The sequence below is a fragment of the Aquarana catesbeiana genome, linkage group LG07, assembly GCF_042186555.1.
Source record: "Aquarana catesbeiana isolate 2022-GZ linkage group LG07, ASM4218655v1, whole genome shotgun sequence".
Classification (NCBI taxonomy): domain Eukaryota; kingdom Metazoa; phylum Chordata; class Amphibia; order Anura; family Ranidae; genus Aquarana; species Aquarana catesbeiana.
The window spans coordinates 115,929,052-115,946,969 of NC_133330.1; the positions used below are offsets into that span (position 1 = coordinate 115,929,052).

General features: G+C 44.4%; 1 protein-coding gene across 1 annotated transcript in view; it reads right to left on the reverse strand.

Moving 5' to 3' along the window:
* TNRC6B (trinucleotide repeat containing adaptor 6B) overlaps positions 1-17,918 on the reverse strand; it is an 814,361-nt gene that overhangs the window by 498,679 nt on the left and 297,764 nt on the right. Inside the window, 1 exon segment of the mRNA XM_073592654.1 lies at positions 14,379-16,775. Within this exon segment, the coding sequence (XP_073448755.1) occupies positions 14,379-16,775 (2,397 nt within the window).

Sequence of the window (17,918 nt, forward strand, 5' to 3'; positions counted from 1 at the left end):
CCACTAAACGTAGAGCCATTAATCCCACTCATTAAGTCCAAAATTCAAACGTGGGCAAGATTACCTGTAGGGGTGATGGGGCGCATAGGCCTAATCAAGATGATCCTCTTACCTAAAATCCTACATGTGTTATAGCATTCCCCAATATATATCCCTCTTAAATACTTTAAAATCATGGATACACTTCTGCAATCCTCCATATGGGGACCAGGTAGGCACAAACTTTCATGGAAGGCCCTACAATGCCCAACGACATTGGGGGGGTCTTGCAGTACCAGATTTTGGGACTTATTACTTGGCAGCACAGCTCTCCCACTTATACCACATAGATAAGTCAGAGAAACATATTATGGACCTGGTATGCAACTCAGCAGACTCACGACTCCCACACACGATTCCCACACCCATTTTGTGATGTAATGAGAGGGCTGAAAGGCTCGATCTATTCAAACCGCTTTGGACTCATTTCAGCATAAAAGGATTTGGGACCTGGTGACCTCCAAGATGGAATGCCTTGTATTTCACGACAATACCCCATTGTGGTATAACAAACTCCTCCCGGAGCTCCTCCAGGTACCTGACCCCACCATCTGGATATCTCAGGGTATCTACTTGCTGTCCCACATCCTCCATAATGGAGAAATTAAAACATTTGATAAGTTGAAAGCAGAATTCAACCTCCCAAATTATATGCTTTTTCGCTTCTTTCAGGTGCGTCATGCACGTCACACTCAGTTTATGGACACATACAGTGGGGCAAAAAAGTATTTAGTCAGACACCAATTGTGCAAGTTCTCCCACTTAAAAAGATGAGAGGCCTGTAATTGTCATCATAGGTATACCTCAACTATGAGAGACAAAATGTGGAAACAAATCCAGACAGACAATCACATTGTCTTATTTGGAAATAATTTATTTGCAAATTATGGTGGAAAATAAGTATTTTGTCAATATCAAAAGTTCATCTCAATACTTTGTTATATATCCTTTGTTGACAATGACAGAGGTCAAATATTTTCTGTAATTCTTCACAAGGTTGTCACATACTGTTGCTGGTATGTTGGCCCATTCCTCCATGCAGATCTCCTCTAGAGCAGTGATGTTTTGGGGCTGTCGCTGGGCAACACAGACTTTCAACTCCCTCCAAAGGTTTTCTATGGGGTTGAGATCTGGAGACTGGCTAGGCCACTCTAGGACCTTGAAATGCTTCTTACAAAGCCACTCCTTCATTGCCCGGGCGATGTGTTTGGGATCATTGTCATGCTGAAAGACCCAGCCACGTTTCATCTTCAGTGCCCTTGCTGATGGGAGGAGGTTTCCACTCAAAATCTCACGATACATGGCCCCATTCATTCTTTCATGTACACGGATCAGTCGTCCTGTTCCCTTTGCAGAGAAACAGCCCCAAAGCATGATGTTGCCACCCCCATGCTTCACAGTAGGTATGGTGTTCTTTGGTTGCAACTCAGCATTCTCTCTCCTCCAAACACGACGAGTTGTGTTTCTACCAAACAGTTCTACTTTGGTTTCATCTGACCATATGACATTCTCCCAATCCTCTTCTAGATCATCCAAATGCTCTCTAGCAAACCTTAGATGGGTGTGGACATGGCGTGACTTAAGCAGGGGGACACGTCTGGCACTGCAGGATCTGAGTCCCTGGCGGCGTAGTGTGTTACTGATGGTAGCCTTTGTTACTCACCGTTCTTGTGATCATTTTGACCCCATGGGATGAGATCTTGCGTGGAGCCCCAGATGGAGGGAGATTATCAGTGGTCTTGTATGTCTTACATTTTCTAATTATTGCTCCCACAGTTGATTTCTTCACACCAATCTGCTTGCCTATTGCAGATTCAGTCTTCCTAGCCTGGTGCAGGTCTACAATTTTGTTTCTGGTGTCCTTCGACAGCTCTTTGGTCTTCACCATAGTGGAGTTTGGAGTGTGACTGTTTGAGGTTGTGGACAGGTGTCTTTTATACTGATAACAAGTTCAAACAGGTGCCATTAATACAGGTAATGAGTGGACAAAGAAGCTCTTAAAGAAGAAGATACAGGTCTGTGAGAGCCAGAAATCTTGCTTGTTTGTAGGTGACCAAATACTTATTTTCCACCATAATTTGCAAATAAATTCTTTCAAAAATCAGACAATGTGATTGTCTGGATTTGTTTCCACATTTTGGCTCTCATAGTTGAGGTATACCTATGATGACAATTACAGGCCCCTCATCTTTTTAAGTGGGAGAACTTGCACAATTGGTGGCTGACTAAATACTTTTTTGCCCCACTGTATCCTACTCTATCCTCCATAGACATACTGGAGGTGATATATAGGGAAGATACACGTCAGCTTATATCTCTCTTCTACAAAATGCTCACCACGCCACCTGCAACCAAACTAGCATGCTCTATTAAAGTGGTGTTCCACCCAAAAACGGAACTTCCACTTTTTGGATTCCTCCCCCCCTCCGGTGTCACATTTGGCACCTTTCAGGGGGGAGGAGGGAGCAGATATCTGTCCAATACAGGTATTTGCTCCCACTTCCTGGCATAGGTCACCGCGACGCTTGCGGTGACCTATGCCACTTCAGGCGCCTCCCCTGTCCTCCCCCGCTGTATTCTGTGAGACACAGAACACAGCAGGGACCTGAGATGACGTGCAGCGCGACTCGCGCATGTGCAATAGGGAACCAGGAAGTGAAGCCGCACGGCTTCACCTCCTTATTCCCTTGCCGAGGATGGCGGCGGCAGCAGCCAAGAGCCGAAGGACAGATCGGCTTCGGCTGCCGACATCGCGGGCTCCCTGGACAGGTAAGTGTCCATATATTAAAAGTCAGCAACTGCGGTATTTGTAGCTGCTGGCTTTTAATATTTTTTTTTCAGCGAACCTCCACTTTAAGCAGAAGTGGGTGGACAATGTGGGAGAACTGGAGGATGAGGACTGGGGTGAGGTGTTCGAGACTCCTAAGCTGGTATCCCCCAAACTGTTTGACAGATTCATGCAAATTTATATCACGCATAGAGCAGACCTAACTCCACAACACCTAGCTAAATTTTGCGCCTCTCGCAGCGCTATGTGCCCCAGGTGTCTGATCTCTGTTGGCACCTTTGATCACATCATCTGGCGGTGCCCTCAGATCCGGGGATACTGGTCACAGGTCGTCCAGTTTCTACATGACCAAATGGGCTAACCTGTATCGCTGGAACCTAGACAGTGACGCTCAGGGACGCTTGCGGTGATCTATGCCAATTCAGGCCCCTCCCCTGTCCTCCCCCGCTGTATTCTGTGAGACACAGAACACAGCAGGGACCTGAGATGACGTGCAGGGACCTGAGGATGGAATAGATAAATTCACGATTCACTTTTTACATGAAACGTTGTTTGCAGCAAGAAAATAAATTCCCCTGAAACTGGATCCAGACGGCTGCCCCTACGTTCACTGCCTGGCTTGCTGAAATCAATAACTACCTTACAAAAAGGCGATTTACACAAATAGAGGGTCCCCGGCCAAGTACAATAAAATTTGGGATAGATGGATGGTTACAATCCTCCTCAACCTGCACCACATAGACTGCTTGTCACTTCACATGCTGGTACAATCTAAACCCCTTCTCCTATATTGTAGATTTGTTAATGTAAATAATACACGGTTATTGATTTATATGGAAATAATTGACACCAACATAAACTGTTATAGTTATGCTGTTTGTTCTTATATGTAGTTTATTGAGATGTGAGATTCTTTACATTGTGTACAACACACTGTACCCGGTATGACTTTTTTGTACTTAAAACTCAAACTTTTGTTTCTAAAAAAAAACAAAAAAACAAGTTAACCAACCATTATTCAGCTCACATTTAAAATAAAGAAAACCAACTAGACAACCTTTACACTGGCCAAAGCTGCCCCGACATACACAAATTGGGCTGTCTGACTCAGTGGAGCATTAGATGTGAGAGTCAGATTTTGCCTGTTGATTGAGACTGCCTTATCTTGCTAATAAGGACATCTACAGTGCCTTGAAAAAGTATTCACACCCCTTGACATTTTTCACATTTTGTCATGTTACAACCATAAACGTAAATGTATTTTATTGAGATTATATGTGATAGACCAACACAAAGTGGCACAAAATTGTGGGGTGGAATCAAAATGATAAATGTTTTTCACATTTTTTTTTACAAACAAATATCTGAAAAGTATGGCGCGCGTTTGTATTTAGCTCCCCTGAGTCAATACTTTGTATAACTACCTTTCGCTGCAATTACAGCTGCAAGTCTTTTTGGGTACGTCTCTACCAGCTTTGCACATCTAGGGAGTGACATTTTTGCCCATTCTTCTTAGCTTAAGCTCTGTCAGATTGGATGGAGAGCGTTTGAACAGCAATTTTCAAGTCTTGCCACAGATTCTCAATTGGATTTAGGTCTGGACTTTGACTGGGCCATTCTAACACATGAAATGCTTTGATCTAAACCATTCCATTGTAGCTCTGGCTGTATGTTTAGAGTCTCTCCTGCTGGAAAGTAAATCTCCGCCCTAGTCTCAAGTCTTTTGCACACTCCAAAAGGTTTTCTTCAAAGATTGCCCTGTATTTGGCTCTATACATCTTCCCATCAACTCTGACCAGCTTCCCTGTCCCTGCTGAAGAAAAGCTGCCACCATGTTTCATGGTGGGGATGGCGTGTTCAGGGTGATGTGTAGTGTTTGTTTTCTGCCATACATAGCATTTTGCTTTTAGGCCAAAAAGTTAAAATTTTGGTCTCATCTGACCAGAGCACCTTTTCCCACATGGCTTCTCGCAAACTGCAAACGTATGCCTTTCTTTCAACAATGGCTTTCTTCTTGCCACTCTTCCATATAGGCCAGATTTGTAGAGTGCATGACTAATAGTAGTCCTGTGGATCTCTGCAGCTCCTTTAGCGTTACAACAGGTCACTTGGCTGCTTCACCGCATTAATGCTCTCCTTGCCTGGCCTGTCAGTTTAGGACAGCCGTGTCTTGGTAGGTGTGCACTTGTGCCATACACTTTCCATTTTCGGATGAACAGTGCACCATCAGATTTAAACTTCTCCACAACTTTATCCCTGAACTGTCTGGTGTGTTCTTTGGCCTTTATGTTGCTGTTTGTTCATTAAGTTTCTCTAAAAAACCTCTGAGGGCTTCACAGAACAGCTGTATTTACCGAGATTAAATTACACACTGGTGGACTCTATTTACTAATTAAGCAACTTCGGAAGACGTATGGTCCCACTAGATTTTTAGTTAGGGGTATCAGAGTAAAGGGGGCTGAATTCAAATGCATGCCACACTTTTCAGATATTTGTAAAAAATTTTGAAAAACATTTATCATTTTCCTTCCTTTTCACAATGATGTGCCACTTTGTGTTGGTCTATTACATAAAATCCCAATAAAATAAATTTATGTTTTTGGTTGTAACATGACAAAATATGGAAAATTTCAAGGGGTAGTAATACTTTTTCAAGGCACTGTAAATAATGAACAGTTCTCCAGTGCTTCTCCAAAGCACTTCACCTGGGTGTCAGGAATTTTCTAAAGCCTACTTTAAAGTGTTACTAAACCCATAACCATGCATTCACTATATCTGGTCTCCCACAGTACACAGAACATGGAAATGCAATTATTTTAGTAAATATAAACCGATCAATACCTTTTTTCATCGGCAGTTAAAGCAGTCTTGTGACTTCTATGAGTGTCTGGTTAAAGCTTGGAGGAGTTTTCATTATCCTCTGAGAATGCAGGATCCCTGACCCTCTGTCTGGACAGTGCTGATTGGCCATGTGCTGATCACATGGACTCTCCCAAGAAAAAAAAAAAATCTTGCCATACACACCAAACTGAGCATGTGCAGCCTGTCCCCTGGTTCTGCACATATCAGGTTATTTTTTGGAGACAGTGGAAGTTTAAATGATCAGAGAAGACAGCATTGAACAGCCTTTTTACATAATGCAGAGGATTAACCCCTGAGGTTCCACAATGAGTATAATAAGAATACTTTACTGCATATACACACACTGACTTTACTGCTGTGGGTTTAATAACACTTTAATGACTGCTAGTGTATACCCAGCTTTAGTATTGGAGCTTAAATTAAAAAATTTTGTTTTAAGAACATTCAATTTTCTAATACTTAACGGGGTCAAATCAATGCTAATTTTTGACAACAGTCATGAAAAAATATGAAGCAGCAAGATGAATTTTTTTGTTATGAAAAGTCCATACACTCAGAAATCAAATGCTAAAAGCAAACTTTATTTTTGTTTAGTTTAACCACTTCACCCCTGGAAGATTTAGCTGCTCAATGACCAGGCCGTTTTTTGCGAAACAGCACTGCGTCGCTTTAACTGACAATTGCGCGGCCGTGCGACGTTGTGCCCAAACAAAATTCCCACAAATAGAGCTTTCTTTTGGTGCTATGTGATCACCTCTGTGGTTTTTATTTTTTGCACTATAAACAAAAGAGTGACAGTTTTGAAAAAAAACACAATATCTTTTACTTTTTTCTATAATAAATCTCACTTTTTTTTTTTAAACATTTTTTTCACTCAGTTTAGGCCGATATGTATTCTTCTACATATTTTTAGAAAAAAAAAAAAAAAAAAAATCGCAATAAGCGTATATTGATTGGTTTGCGCAAAAGTTATAGCATCTACAAAATAGATTTATGGCATTTTTATTATTATTTACTTAATAGTAAGGGCGGCGGTCTGCGATTTTTATCGAGACTGCGATATTGCGGCGGACAAATTGGACATTTTTGGGACCACTGACAATTATACAGCGATCAGTCATATAAAAAAAATAGGATTTTTATAACAGCTTACCTGTAAAATCCTTTTCTTTGAAGTACATCACGGGACACAGAGCCATAGTAGTTACTATGTGGGTTATAGGACACCTTAATGTGATGGACACTGGCACACCCCAAGACAGGAAGTCCACTCCCTATATAACCCTTCCCACTACTGGGAGTACCTCAGTTTTTGTAGCAAAGCAATACACGTGTATTAAAATAATAAAAGGATTTTACAGGTAAGCCTTTATAAAAATCCTATTTTCTTAATCGTACATCACGGGACACAGAGCCATAGTAGTTACTATGTGGGATGTCCCAGAGCAATGCCAACCGAAGGGAGGAAGAGACAACAAAATTAGGGCACCAAGAGACCAGAGGGCTTATACTGCTGCTTGCAGCACACTGCGCCCAAAGGCGCTATCCTCATGACCTTTTACATCTACTCGATAGAATCTGGTAAACTTATGGACAGAAGAGCAAGTTGTGGTCTTGCAGATTTGAGCCATGGAGGCTTGGTGATGCACTAGCCCAGGAAGCACTAACAGTCCTGGTGGAGTGCCCTTTATTTTGAAAAGGTGGAATTTTCCTCTTTAAACCATAAGCTTGAACAATTACTTGTCAAATTCATTTAGAAATCGTAGATTTCAATGCTGCCTGTCTTCTTTTAGGACCTTAAGGCAACACAAACAAAATATCAGTTTTGGGAGTCTGAGCAGGGTTCAGAGGTGACCTAACCGGAGGATTAAGCAGCGTTACCCCCTGAAAAAGCTACGACCCAAAGAATGCGTAGCAAGTGGACATTGAAATAATACCGACAAGGCCGAAACCTGGCCTTTGATAGTACTCAGGGCCAGCTTCATTTCTAACCCCATCTGTAGAAAGTCAAGGATTCTACCTATGACATATTTCCTGGGGTGCCAACCCCTGGATTCACACCAGGAGACATGCTTTCAAGACTCTATAATATAAGATTCTGGAGGCCAGCTTCCTTGCATTAACCAAGGTAGACACCACTGAACCTGACAGCCCACGCTTCTTCAGCATGTGGGTCTCAATAGCCAAACCGTTAAATTTAGCGTTTGTAAGGTAGGATGGAATACTGGACCTTGCAAGAGCAGGTCTGGATGAGACGGTAGGGTCCATGGGATCCCTATCACCATCTTTACGATCTCTGCATACCAAGATCTCCTGGGCCACAAGAATCACCAACTTTCCTTCCTGCTTGATCCTGGGAAGAAGTCATGGAAGCAGCAGAACAGGAGGGAATGCATAAATCAGTGAAAACTGATTCAACGGAAATACCAATGCATCTGTTCCGCATGCAAGCGGATCCTTTGATCCTGACACAAAGTTGTCAATCTTTTTGTTGAACCTGGGTGCAAACAGATACACGTCCGGAAGCCCCATTTTTGACATATTGTCAGAAAGACATTGGGGTGAAGAGACCATTCTCCCGGGAACAACTGCTGGCGACTTGAGTAGTCCGCCTGCCAATTCTCTATCCCTAGAATGAAGACTGCCGATAGGCAGGGTATATTGTTTTCTGCCTAAGTTAAGATATGATTCCCCTCTCTGGGCCGCACGACTTCTCGTGCCCCCTTGGTGATTGATATAGGCCACTGCCGTGGCATTGTTAGATTCAATCCTGACAGGACAATTCCGTAGCCTGAACGTCCAGGCCCTCAGGGCCAGGCGTACTGCCCGAATCTCTAGAATATTGATGGGCAAGGTCATTTTTGATTTGCGCCACTTCCCTTTGACAGTCGCTTCTTCCAGGTCTGCTCCCCAACCCAAAAGGCTGGCATCTGTTACCGCCGTCCAAGTAACTGGTAGGAAGGATTTTCCATTCTGCAGTGCAGATTCTTGGCTAATAACCACCAACTGAGGCTCTGGCGCACCTTTGGAGACAAACGCATTGGGAAGTCTAGAGCTTGGACCTTCTTGTTCCAAGCAGATAGGATACTGTTTTGCAGTCTCAAAGGAAATTGAGCATAAGGAACGGCCTCGAATGAAGCCACCATTTTCCCCAACAATCTCATGCAAAGTCGAATAGAAGGATTCTTCTTTGCCTTGATCACCTGAATCAGTTCCCTTATGGCACTGATCTTTGCCTGGAGAAAGAACACCCTCTTTTGAGCTGTATCTATAATCAGACCCAAGTATTCCAATCTCCTTGATGGTTTTAAGGAAGATTTTTTAAGGTTGAGAATCCAACCTAGGTATTCCAGGTAGCTGACTGTGGTAACCAAACTCTGGTCTAAGCGGGCTACCAACTGGTCTATCAAGGGCAGATCGTCTAAATAAGCTAGTATCGTTATACCTTGAGCCCTTAATCTGGCTAGCGGAGGAGCCAGGACCTTTGTAAACACTCGAGGTGCAGTAGCTAGACCAAAAGGCAGAGCTACAAACTGAAAATGAAGATTTTCTATCTCGAAGCGTAGATATTTTTGGTGAGGGAAAAATAGGTACATGGAGGCAAGCATCCTTGATGTTAATTGATGCTAGAAGTTCTCCACCTTGTAGAATGGAGACTACTGATCGGATTGACTCCATGCGAAAAGAGCGGATATTCAAAATCCGGTTTAGATCTTTGAGACCTAGAATGGGTCTGACATCCCCATTTAGTTTTGGTACCGTAAAAAGGTTTGAATAAAACCCCAATCCCTGCTCTTCCACGGGGACCCCAAACATCAACTTTTGAGACAAAAGATGGTCCAATGCTTGAAAGAGAGACTTCTTTTTTTCCCAGATCCCTAGGGAACGTTTGATCTGAGAAAACGAGGAGACGGGGACACTCGGAACTCTAGTTTGTATCCTAGAGTTATTAAGGAGGCCACCCATTTGTCTCGACACTCTTCCTGCCAGATCCTTGAGAACTGCAGAAGTCGTCCCTCCACTCGAGCGAGCATAGGCGTCCCTTTATAGGGAGGCCTTAGTACTCTGTTTTGTAGGCTTCCTTCCCCAGGACCTTTTTTGTCCCTGGGGTTGACTCGGAGGTCTACCTCTTGAATTTGACGGTGGAGGCCGTCGAGACTGCCTGGAGGCTGATGCCTCAGGCACTGGAGAAGAAGCTCGTTTAAATGAAATACGCTTACTCCTTTTCCTAACTAACAAAAGGGAACTCTTTCCATTAGAAATTCTTTGGATGTATTTATCCAGATCATCTCCAAACAGCCGTTCACCACGAAAGGGAAAACTAGCCAGGAGCTTTCTGCATGTCGCTTCGGCTTACCAATTTTTCAACCATAGTATTCTACGCATATGCACCAGTCCAAGCATAAAGCGTAATGCCTGGAGAATAGAATCTCTTATAGCGTCTACTGAAAGCACCCATAACGCCCCTGGTAGCTCGGCCAACTCTTGGGCCTGCTGATCAGGAATAATCTTGAGTACCTGTTTAAACTGGTCTCTCAAGGATTGACATACACCAATTGCTGCCAGCGCAGGCTGAGTTACTGAACCTGCCAGAGAAAAAAAGTGTTTTTTTTTTTAATAGGTGTTCCAACTTCTTATCCATTGGATCCTTAAGCATTTGAGCATTGTCTACCGGACAAGTCAAACTTTTATTCACAGAGAATATAGCAGCGTCAATTGCTGGAATTTCCCATTTTTTATTAATTTTTTCCTCCATGGGAAAAAACTTTTAGTAGGGTAAAACTGCTTATCTGGGTGATCAGAATACATAAGCTTTTCCAGCAATGAATGGATAGGAAAAGCATGAACAGCTTGGGGAGGCTTTAGCGAACCCAAACAAGAAGTAGGCTTATCGACCGGCTCAGTTAAAGGTAGCATGAATGTGGAGCAGACCAATTCAGTAAGAGATTGTACTTTCAGATTGTACAATCTTTTAGATTGTGAACCTGATCCTTCCGCATTGGACCCCTCAGAAGAGTCATCATCAGCCTCTTCCTGGTCCCCTGGGAGAAATTCATCATCTCCTGCCCCCGGTTCCTCAGTTTGAGGGTCCTGGGTAAAAGAAGGGGACCTATCGCGCTTAGTCCCATTCTGGGATGCGATTAAAGCCGCTATTCTCTGCTCCAACCCCAATAATCAGTAGCAGACATGGGGCTGTAGTGTTGGAAACACTTGCAACACCTGACGGCCCAGATGGCGCACTCTGACCAGCCACCTCAGAACGCTCAGGGGAGGATGCCATTTTTTTTTAGAGTTGGTTCTAGGCTTTTTTGAGCTTGAAAGAGTCCCTCTTGAGCCATTTTTTGGGGTGTTTCTAGCCCTTCTTCTGACCATAGCCCAATGCAAAAATGCAGAGGTACTACCAGAAGAAATCGCATCTACTGCTTGAGCAATAGTCCAGCCAGTGCCGCTGCTATTAACGCTCAGCCTGATGCTATTAGTAAATGTGTCAGGGAATGCCTGTGTTACCAACCTCTTACATGTCCCTTTTTGCTCGTGTCCCTCCGACATCTTCCGTCACATTGCCACCCCTCCCTTTTCAAAAGAGTTTTCCCGTGCGAGTGCGGGCCTCCGATCTGACTGGATCGGCGTGTGTGTGAGGAGGGGATGGCAAGGAGGAGACCTGAGACAAGCCGCTGTGCAGGGGCGGTGAAAAAAAACGGAGCGGCATGGCCGATCGTTTTTTGGCTTCCCTTTATCCAGGGAGAGGGGGAGAGCTTTGTCCAGGTGGGGGGTTAATAGTGGAAGAAAATCCCCCCCACAATCTTACCGGAGGTCTGAGCTGCTCGCCGGAGGTAAGCCTGCTGTTTCTGCTGCACAGCGTGATCTGAGGAAAGCATGACACGGTATGTGCTCTATACAGCCCCCAGTGGTGACTTAGGCATGACAACGTTTACTTTAAGGGAGACATTTCATAGGAAAGATTTTAAAAATTCCTTAGAAACCTCCACTTACCTTTCCCGCCGCAGGGATTTCTGTGGTAAACCAACAGACTCAATCTTCACCAGTCACTGTGGGTCCATTACCAAACCTACAGAAACCGAGGACCCTCGGGGAACCCACACTCCTGGACCCGTAAAGCACCCCACCAGTAAAACTTTATGGCTGAAAACACCAAAGTACTGGATACCGGGGTCCAGCTCTCTAAAAAAAGAGAAGCATTACAGGCAAAACCTTGTTTCTTGGGACACGAGGCCCGGGTAACATTCAATTCGGCCCAGAAAAGACACTTTGAATGGATCCGGTTGCATAGCTTGCCCCAGCAAAGGAATCTTCCAGTGGAGCTCAGCACAGCACATCTTTACTCGTGACCAACACCTAAGACACTGGCGAAAACCCAGTAGTGGGAGGGGTTGTATAGGGAGTGGACTTCCTGTCTTAGGGTGTGCCAGTGTCCATCACCTGAAGGTGGCCTATAACCCACATAGTAACTACTATGGGTCTGTGTCCTATGATGTACAATTAAGAAATGCACTGATTACTGTATAAATGTCACTGGCAGGGAAGGGGTTAACATTAGGGGACGATCAAGGAGTTAACTGTGCTCCTTCACTGTGTTCCAACTGAAGAGGGGATGGGACTTACTAGGGGAGATGACAGATCGCTGTTCATACTTTGTATGAACACACGATCAGTCTCTTCTCCCCTGAAAGGTATCTGTGTGTTTACACACACACACACACAGATCCTGGTTCCCTCTCTGTCGTGAGCGATCGCGGGTGCCCGGTGGTCATCGTGCCCGTCGGGCACTCACATCGGCTCTGGCGGTGCGCGTCCCCTAGTGGCCACAATGGGAAGCGATGTAAGGCAACGTTGATTTGCCGAGCCAACCTGCCGCAGTAAAACTGCGGCGGCTGGTTGGCAAGTGGTTAAGTACTTTTGAACGGCGTTTGTCATGTCATCAATCATACCGATGAGAATTTGTGTACGAACGATGGTTCGAAAATCTAAGTGTATGGCCAGCTTAACAGCATGCATAACAACTATAGATCTATTGGAAACCAAAGAGCACAGAGAAGGCCATGTAAATAATTCTTGACAATAGCAAACAGGGCACAACTTTATAACCACCTAAAATCTGATTTTCATCACTTATACAGATCCCCAACTTGCCGAACAATTTAAATGTTTAAGTGCACCTAGTTAATAAATCCAGCAAGCTGCTCTGTGCCTGGAGTCAATATCGGAGATCCTCTAAGCATGCAGAAAATAAGGATCAAACTATAAACAAATTGAGTAAAAACTATGTAGAGCAATTTGCACATATAACTGCTAACATCATCATATTTTTATCACAAAGTGGTTTTTTTATAAATCCAGGAAGACAACCGATTGGCAAGAATACTACATAAAATTGATTGCAGTCTTACATGGTTGAAAGTGTAGAAGTAAAAGCAGAATTGATATCACAGCCTCTCCTACCCACCTCGTTCAGAGAATGCCTTGTATTGTTTAAAAAAAAAATATAAAGTGTTCTATGAATGGCAGCAGTGTTTAGCGAGTGGCTCCTGTGGTCAGAGTGCAAAGGGGAAGCCCACTCTTAGAACCCTATGGTCACTGCTATCACACTTGTACAAATCAAAACAAATATAGCATGTAATTCTGTATGTCTATGTATTAAAGCGATACTAAAGTCTCCTTTTTTTTATTTAAAAATAACAAACATGTTATACTTACCTGCTCTGTGCAGTGGCTTTGCACAGAGCACAGAGTAGCCCAGATCCTTCCCTTCAGATCCTCCTCAGAGCAGCCCAGATCCTCGGGTGCCCCCAAGCAGCTTGCTATGGGGGCACCCGAGCCGCTGCTGTGTGCGTTTATTCAGACGCGGAGCTGTGGTTCAGCCGCCCCTCTCTCTCCTCAGTGGCTCACTGACGTTGACTGACAGGAGCCAATGGCGCCGCGCTGCTGTCTCAGCCAATCAGGAGAGAGAGTCCCAGGCAGCCAAGACTCTCCTGCAACATCGCTGGATCGAGATGGGCTCAGCTCAGTATTAGGGGGGCTGCTGCACACAGAACATAGAATACTCTAAGTCTAAGATAACAAAAAAACCTGACTTTACAAACACTTTAAATGTGCTTATAAACATAAAAACTCAACATTGTGGATAAAGTCCATGCAAAGCAAAACAAAAGTCATAAAAACATGGAGTACCCTACATCAAAGATGGCCACCAGACGACATCTATGTACGGTGACCTGTTCCCAAAGTCCGCCGAACTGGTTTAGTCAGAAGGGACATCATCAGGGGTTTCACCACCAAAAATACTAAAGAAGCACATAGAAGTTTGGGTTTTGAGGACATTCATTACTTTTGCTTTGCATGGACTTTTAATGCACAATCTTCAATTTTTACATTTATAGGCACATTTAATGTATTCACATACAAGTCACGTGGATATTTAGAAACGTAGACATTTACAATATATGAGGATTTAGTGGTAGCAGCTACACATATAAAAGGAATCCGCACTTGGAACACCACTATCACATTTGTTATCACTGTAGTAGTTCTGACTACTACAGTGATTTTCACTTTTCCAGCAGCTCATTAGGTACGGAATATGTAATACAGATAAATCTATTCTTTAAAGCTGAAATTAAGAAATTATCTTAAAACTTATAACTACATAAACAAAATTAAACTGCCATACCTGAAGGTGCTCCTTTGCTGGCTATAGATCCAGGCATTCCTTGCTCCCGTGGCATCTGTGAAGGGGTTCCTTGGGCATTTTTGTCCCACAAGCTAACATTCTTGTAATTATAACTATTAGGATCCCCCCAAGCTGCAGTACCATCGTCAATGTCCATTTTACGGCTGATAGATGATGTTGATGGTTCCTCCCAGCCACTCGGTTCTTCTTCCTTGGACACTGTTGGTGTAGGGCCACCCTTCCAACCAGGGGTGGGTGGCTGCCTACCATTTCCAGGAGGTGGAGGAGCTTGTGAACCCCAGGAGCCAGTAGATGGAGCAGCCTGTGTAGCTTCCTGCTGCTTATTCCAAGAAACTGGAGCCCTGGCTGTGTCTCCCCAACTACCTCCACCTTGGGACCTTTTATTCTCTTCCCAGTTAGTTCGAGTTGCTGAGTTTGAGCCAGCCCCATTACTCCAAGAGCCAACATCATTCTGTCCTATATCCCCCCAGCCAGAGGAAGCTTTGTTTCCTGAGCCATCCCAGCCCCCAGGGCCTTTGGGAGGCTCTATGTCCTCACTGTTGCTTCCCACCCATCCATTTTTTCCAGCAGACCATCCACTTCCAGGCGCAGGCTGCCGAGAACCCCATCCTTGCTCAGAACTTGCACCATTATCATTGTTCCAACCAGGACCTGCCTTTTCATCCTGTCGTCCAACCCCACCCCCATTACCTCCACCCCCTCCCCAACCAGTTGCACTATTTTTATAGTCATTCCAGCCAGTTGCTTTAGTGTCCTTCCATTCTTGACCAGATGGAACAGGAGCAGATTCTCCCCAACCAGACTTGCTTTGATTGCTTTGGCTGGGGGTATCCCCCCAGCCCCCTGAGCTCTTTGCTTGTGATGTGTTTTCCCATCCTTCAGTCCCACGGTCTGCTTTGCCTTCAGGTCGAGTTTTCACTTCTTCAGTCTCCCATGCTGCATCCTGCTTTATCTGGGTTTGCCCCCAGCCCGAGTTGGAGAGTACTCGGGGATCCAAGTCTGTTCGATTAAGCAAGGACTGCAAAACAGCTTGGCTGTCTGGGAGAGTAGACCTATGTGAACGTCGACTGCCAGAGTTCAGACTGTCTCCACTGCCCCCAGCCTTAGGATTGCTTCCAGTGCTTTGCCCCCCTGCCTCACTTCCTGCAGAGCTGGGGGCCCGGCCCCAGCAAGACGCTGATGATGCGCTGCCCTGGTTTTCCGATAGTGAATGGCCCTTCTGATTGTCCCATGCTCCAGTGCTAGAATTTCCTTGACTTGACCCACCCCATTCTCCAACTTTTAAGTCCTCATGCCCAGACGGCTGCTTCCACTCTCCCTGAGACACTCCTCCAGCCATCAACTTGTTTCCTTCACCCCATTTCAACTCACTGGGATCAGTTTGTGGGCCATATCCCCAAGAACCATTTCCACTACTTTTACTGTCCCAAGATTCTCCCCTGGACCCGTTGGGCCTATGAGATGAAGACAACTTCCTTGTATCCTCCCTCTCTCGTCCATTATTTCCAGAATTGCTGAGCCCACAGTTGGCATCTCCTGGGACAGGCTGCCCCCTAGTTTGCCCCCAAGAAGCCATCGCTCCAATTTTTCTATCTCCAGTGCTTTGAGCAGAGGGATCTGAACCTCGGCAAGTATCCCCTGACCCTACCCCAAAGGCTGTTCCCTTGTTCTCAAGGGGGTTTGAAGTATTTGAGTTTGTAGAGTTAGTGTTTCCATTTTTTGGTCCATCAGTGTGGTGGGTTGTGGCAGTCTCCCTGCTCGAGACTGAAAAACCAGCACCTGCATTTTCCATCTTTGACTGCTGCTCCCGAGAGGTTAGACCTGTAGAGCCAAGCTGTGCACTGGAGAAGCTGCCTTCTGACTCTTGGTTTGCTTTCCTGCTGCCCTCCTGAACCAGGGCTGGCCAGGCAGCTGGATTTGTATTTGGGTTAAAGTTATTGAAACCAGAGGCAGGTCCTGTTCTCTCAGAACCACCCATGCTCCTCCAGTTTCCCAGTCTATTAACTCCCTCTGTAGCAGGGTTGGAAGACGGGACGGGCTTAGCCTTGGGGTCAGCTTTCCATACCCCCTGGATACATTCGTTGCCAGGCTGCTGATGTTGGCTCTGGCCCCCCCTTCCTTTGTGGTTAGTGGCACTTCCTTGTAGGGATCCCTTCTCTGAGGCTTGGTTCGAGGCACTGTTGTCTGTGGCATTGTCAGAAGGGGGCTCTGTGTCCACACCGGCTATGCACGGCCATTCTTCCATATCCGACCCGTCTACAATCACTTTGTCCCAGGCGTGGGGAGGGTTTGTGGTAGGGCCACTGCCGGAGGGGGCTCCTGAACCCCAAGTGGAATTTGCATAACTTGAAGTAGCAGCTGCCCCTGACGATGCATCTGAAATGTCAAAGAAAAAAAATATCTTAAGTCACGAAATGTACAATTGATGGTTTTAATAAACACAAAAAGCACAAGTAAATTGATTGAACAATGATAATAGAATTCACACATTAGGTATTTGTTCTGTTATAATATTTTGCATATTAACTGCTATTAAATTAATTAAAAACCCATTAATAAAGATTCTCGCGGCCTAAAATCTTTCACATTACACAAAAAAAATTTGGGCTTAACTTTACTGTTTTTTTTTTTTTTTTAAATTCATTAAAGTAATTTTTTCCCAAAAAATTGCGTTTGAAAGACCGCTGCGCAAAAACTGCAACAATCACCATTTAATTCTCTAGGGTTTCTACTAAAATATATATATATATATATATATACACAATAATGTTTGGGGGTTCTAAGTAATGTCTAGCAATTTCTAGCAAAAAAAAAAAAAAATGATTTTAACTTGAAAACTTAACTGTCAGAAAAAGGTTTAGTGTTTAAGTGGTTAAACATTCCTAATTTACATACAGAAGTCTATTCCTTTGATGTAAAAGACAAATTGATACAATGTTTAGACTTAACATTCCACTGATTGCCAAGTTTTAAAACATTCTGACTGCCCAGACTTTGACTTTTGATGGCTGAGAGCAGATAGAAAACTCTCTGCATACCAAAGATCGGGAAACACTTTGTCAAGATCGCAACGGGGGAAAAAAAAATTGCGATAACGATTCTTGACGATTAATCGTGCAGCTCTAGTGTCAGAAACCATGAACCAGACCGAGACAGATGTACAGTAAAATCATAGTTGTTTATTAATAAAAATAAAAAGGTAAATGGAGTAAGCGTAGACAAAGCAAAGCCAGAGTCCAGTAACCGGATCAGGGAGTCAGCCAAGACAGATTTCAGTAGCCAGATCGGGTATCAGCCAGGCCAGAAGTCAGGGATCCAAGTAGAGGAACAGCAAGCAGGATAAGGAGCCAGAAGGGATGTCAGCAAAGCCAGTCTTTAAACAGGAACGCAGAAGATGGTTACTTGTGATGTGACCAAGGCGAAGGCAGGAATGAAGTGAGCTGGAGATCTTTAAGTAGGCGGGACTGACGAGCAGATCCAGAACAGCTGGTTAACTGTGGAGAGACGAGAGCTGGCAAT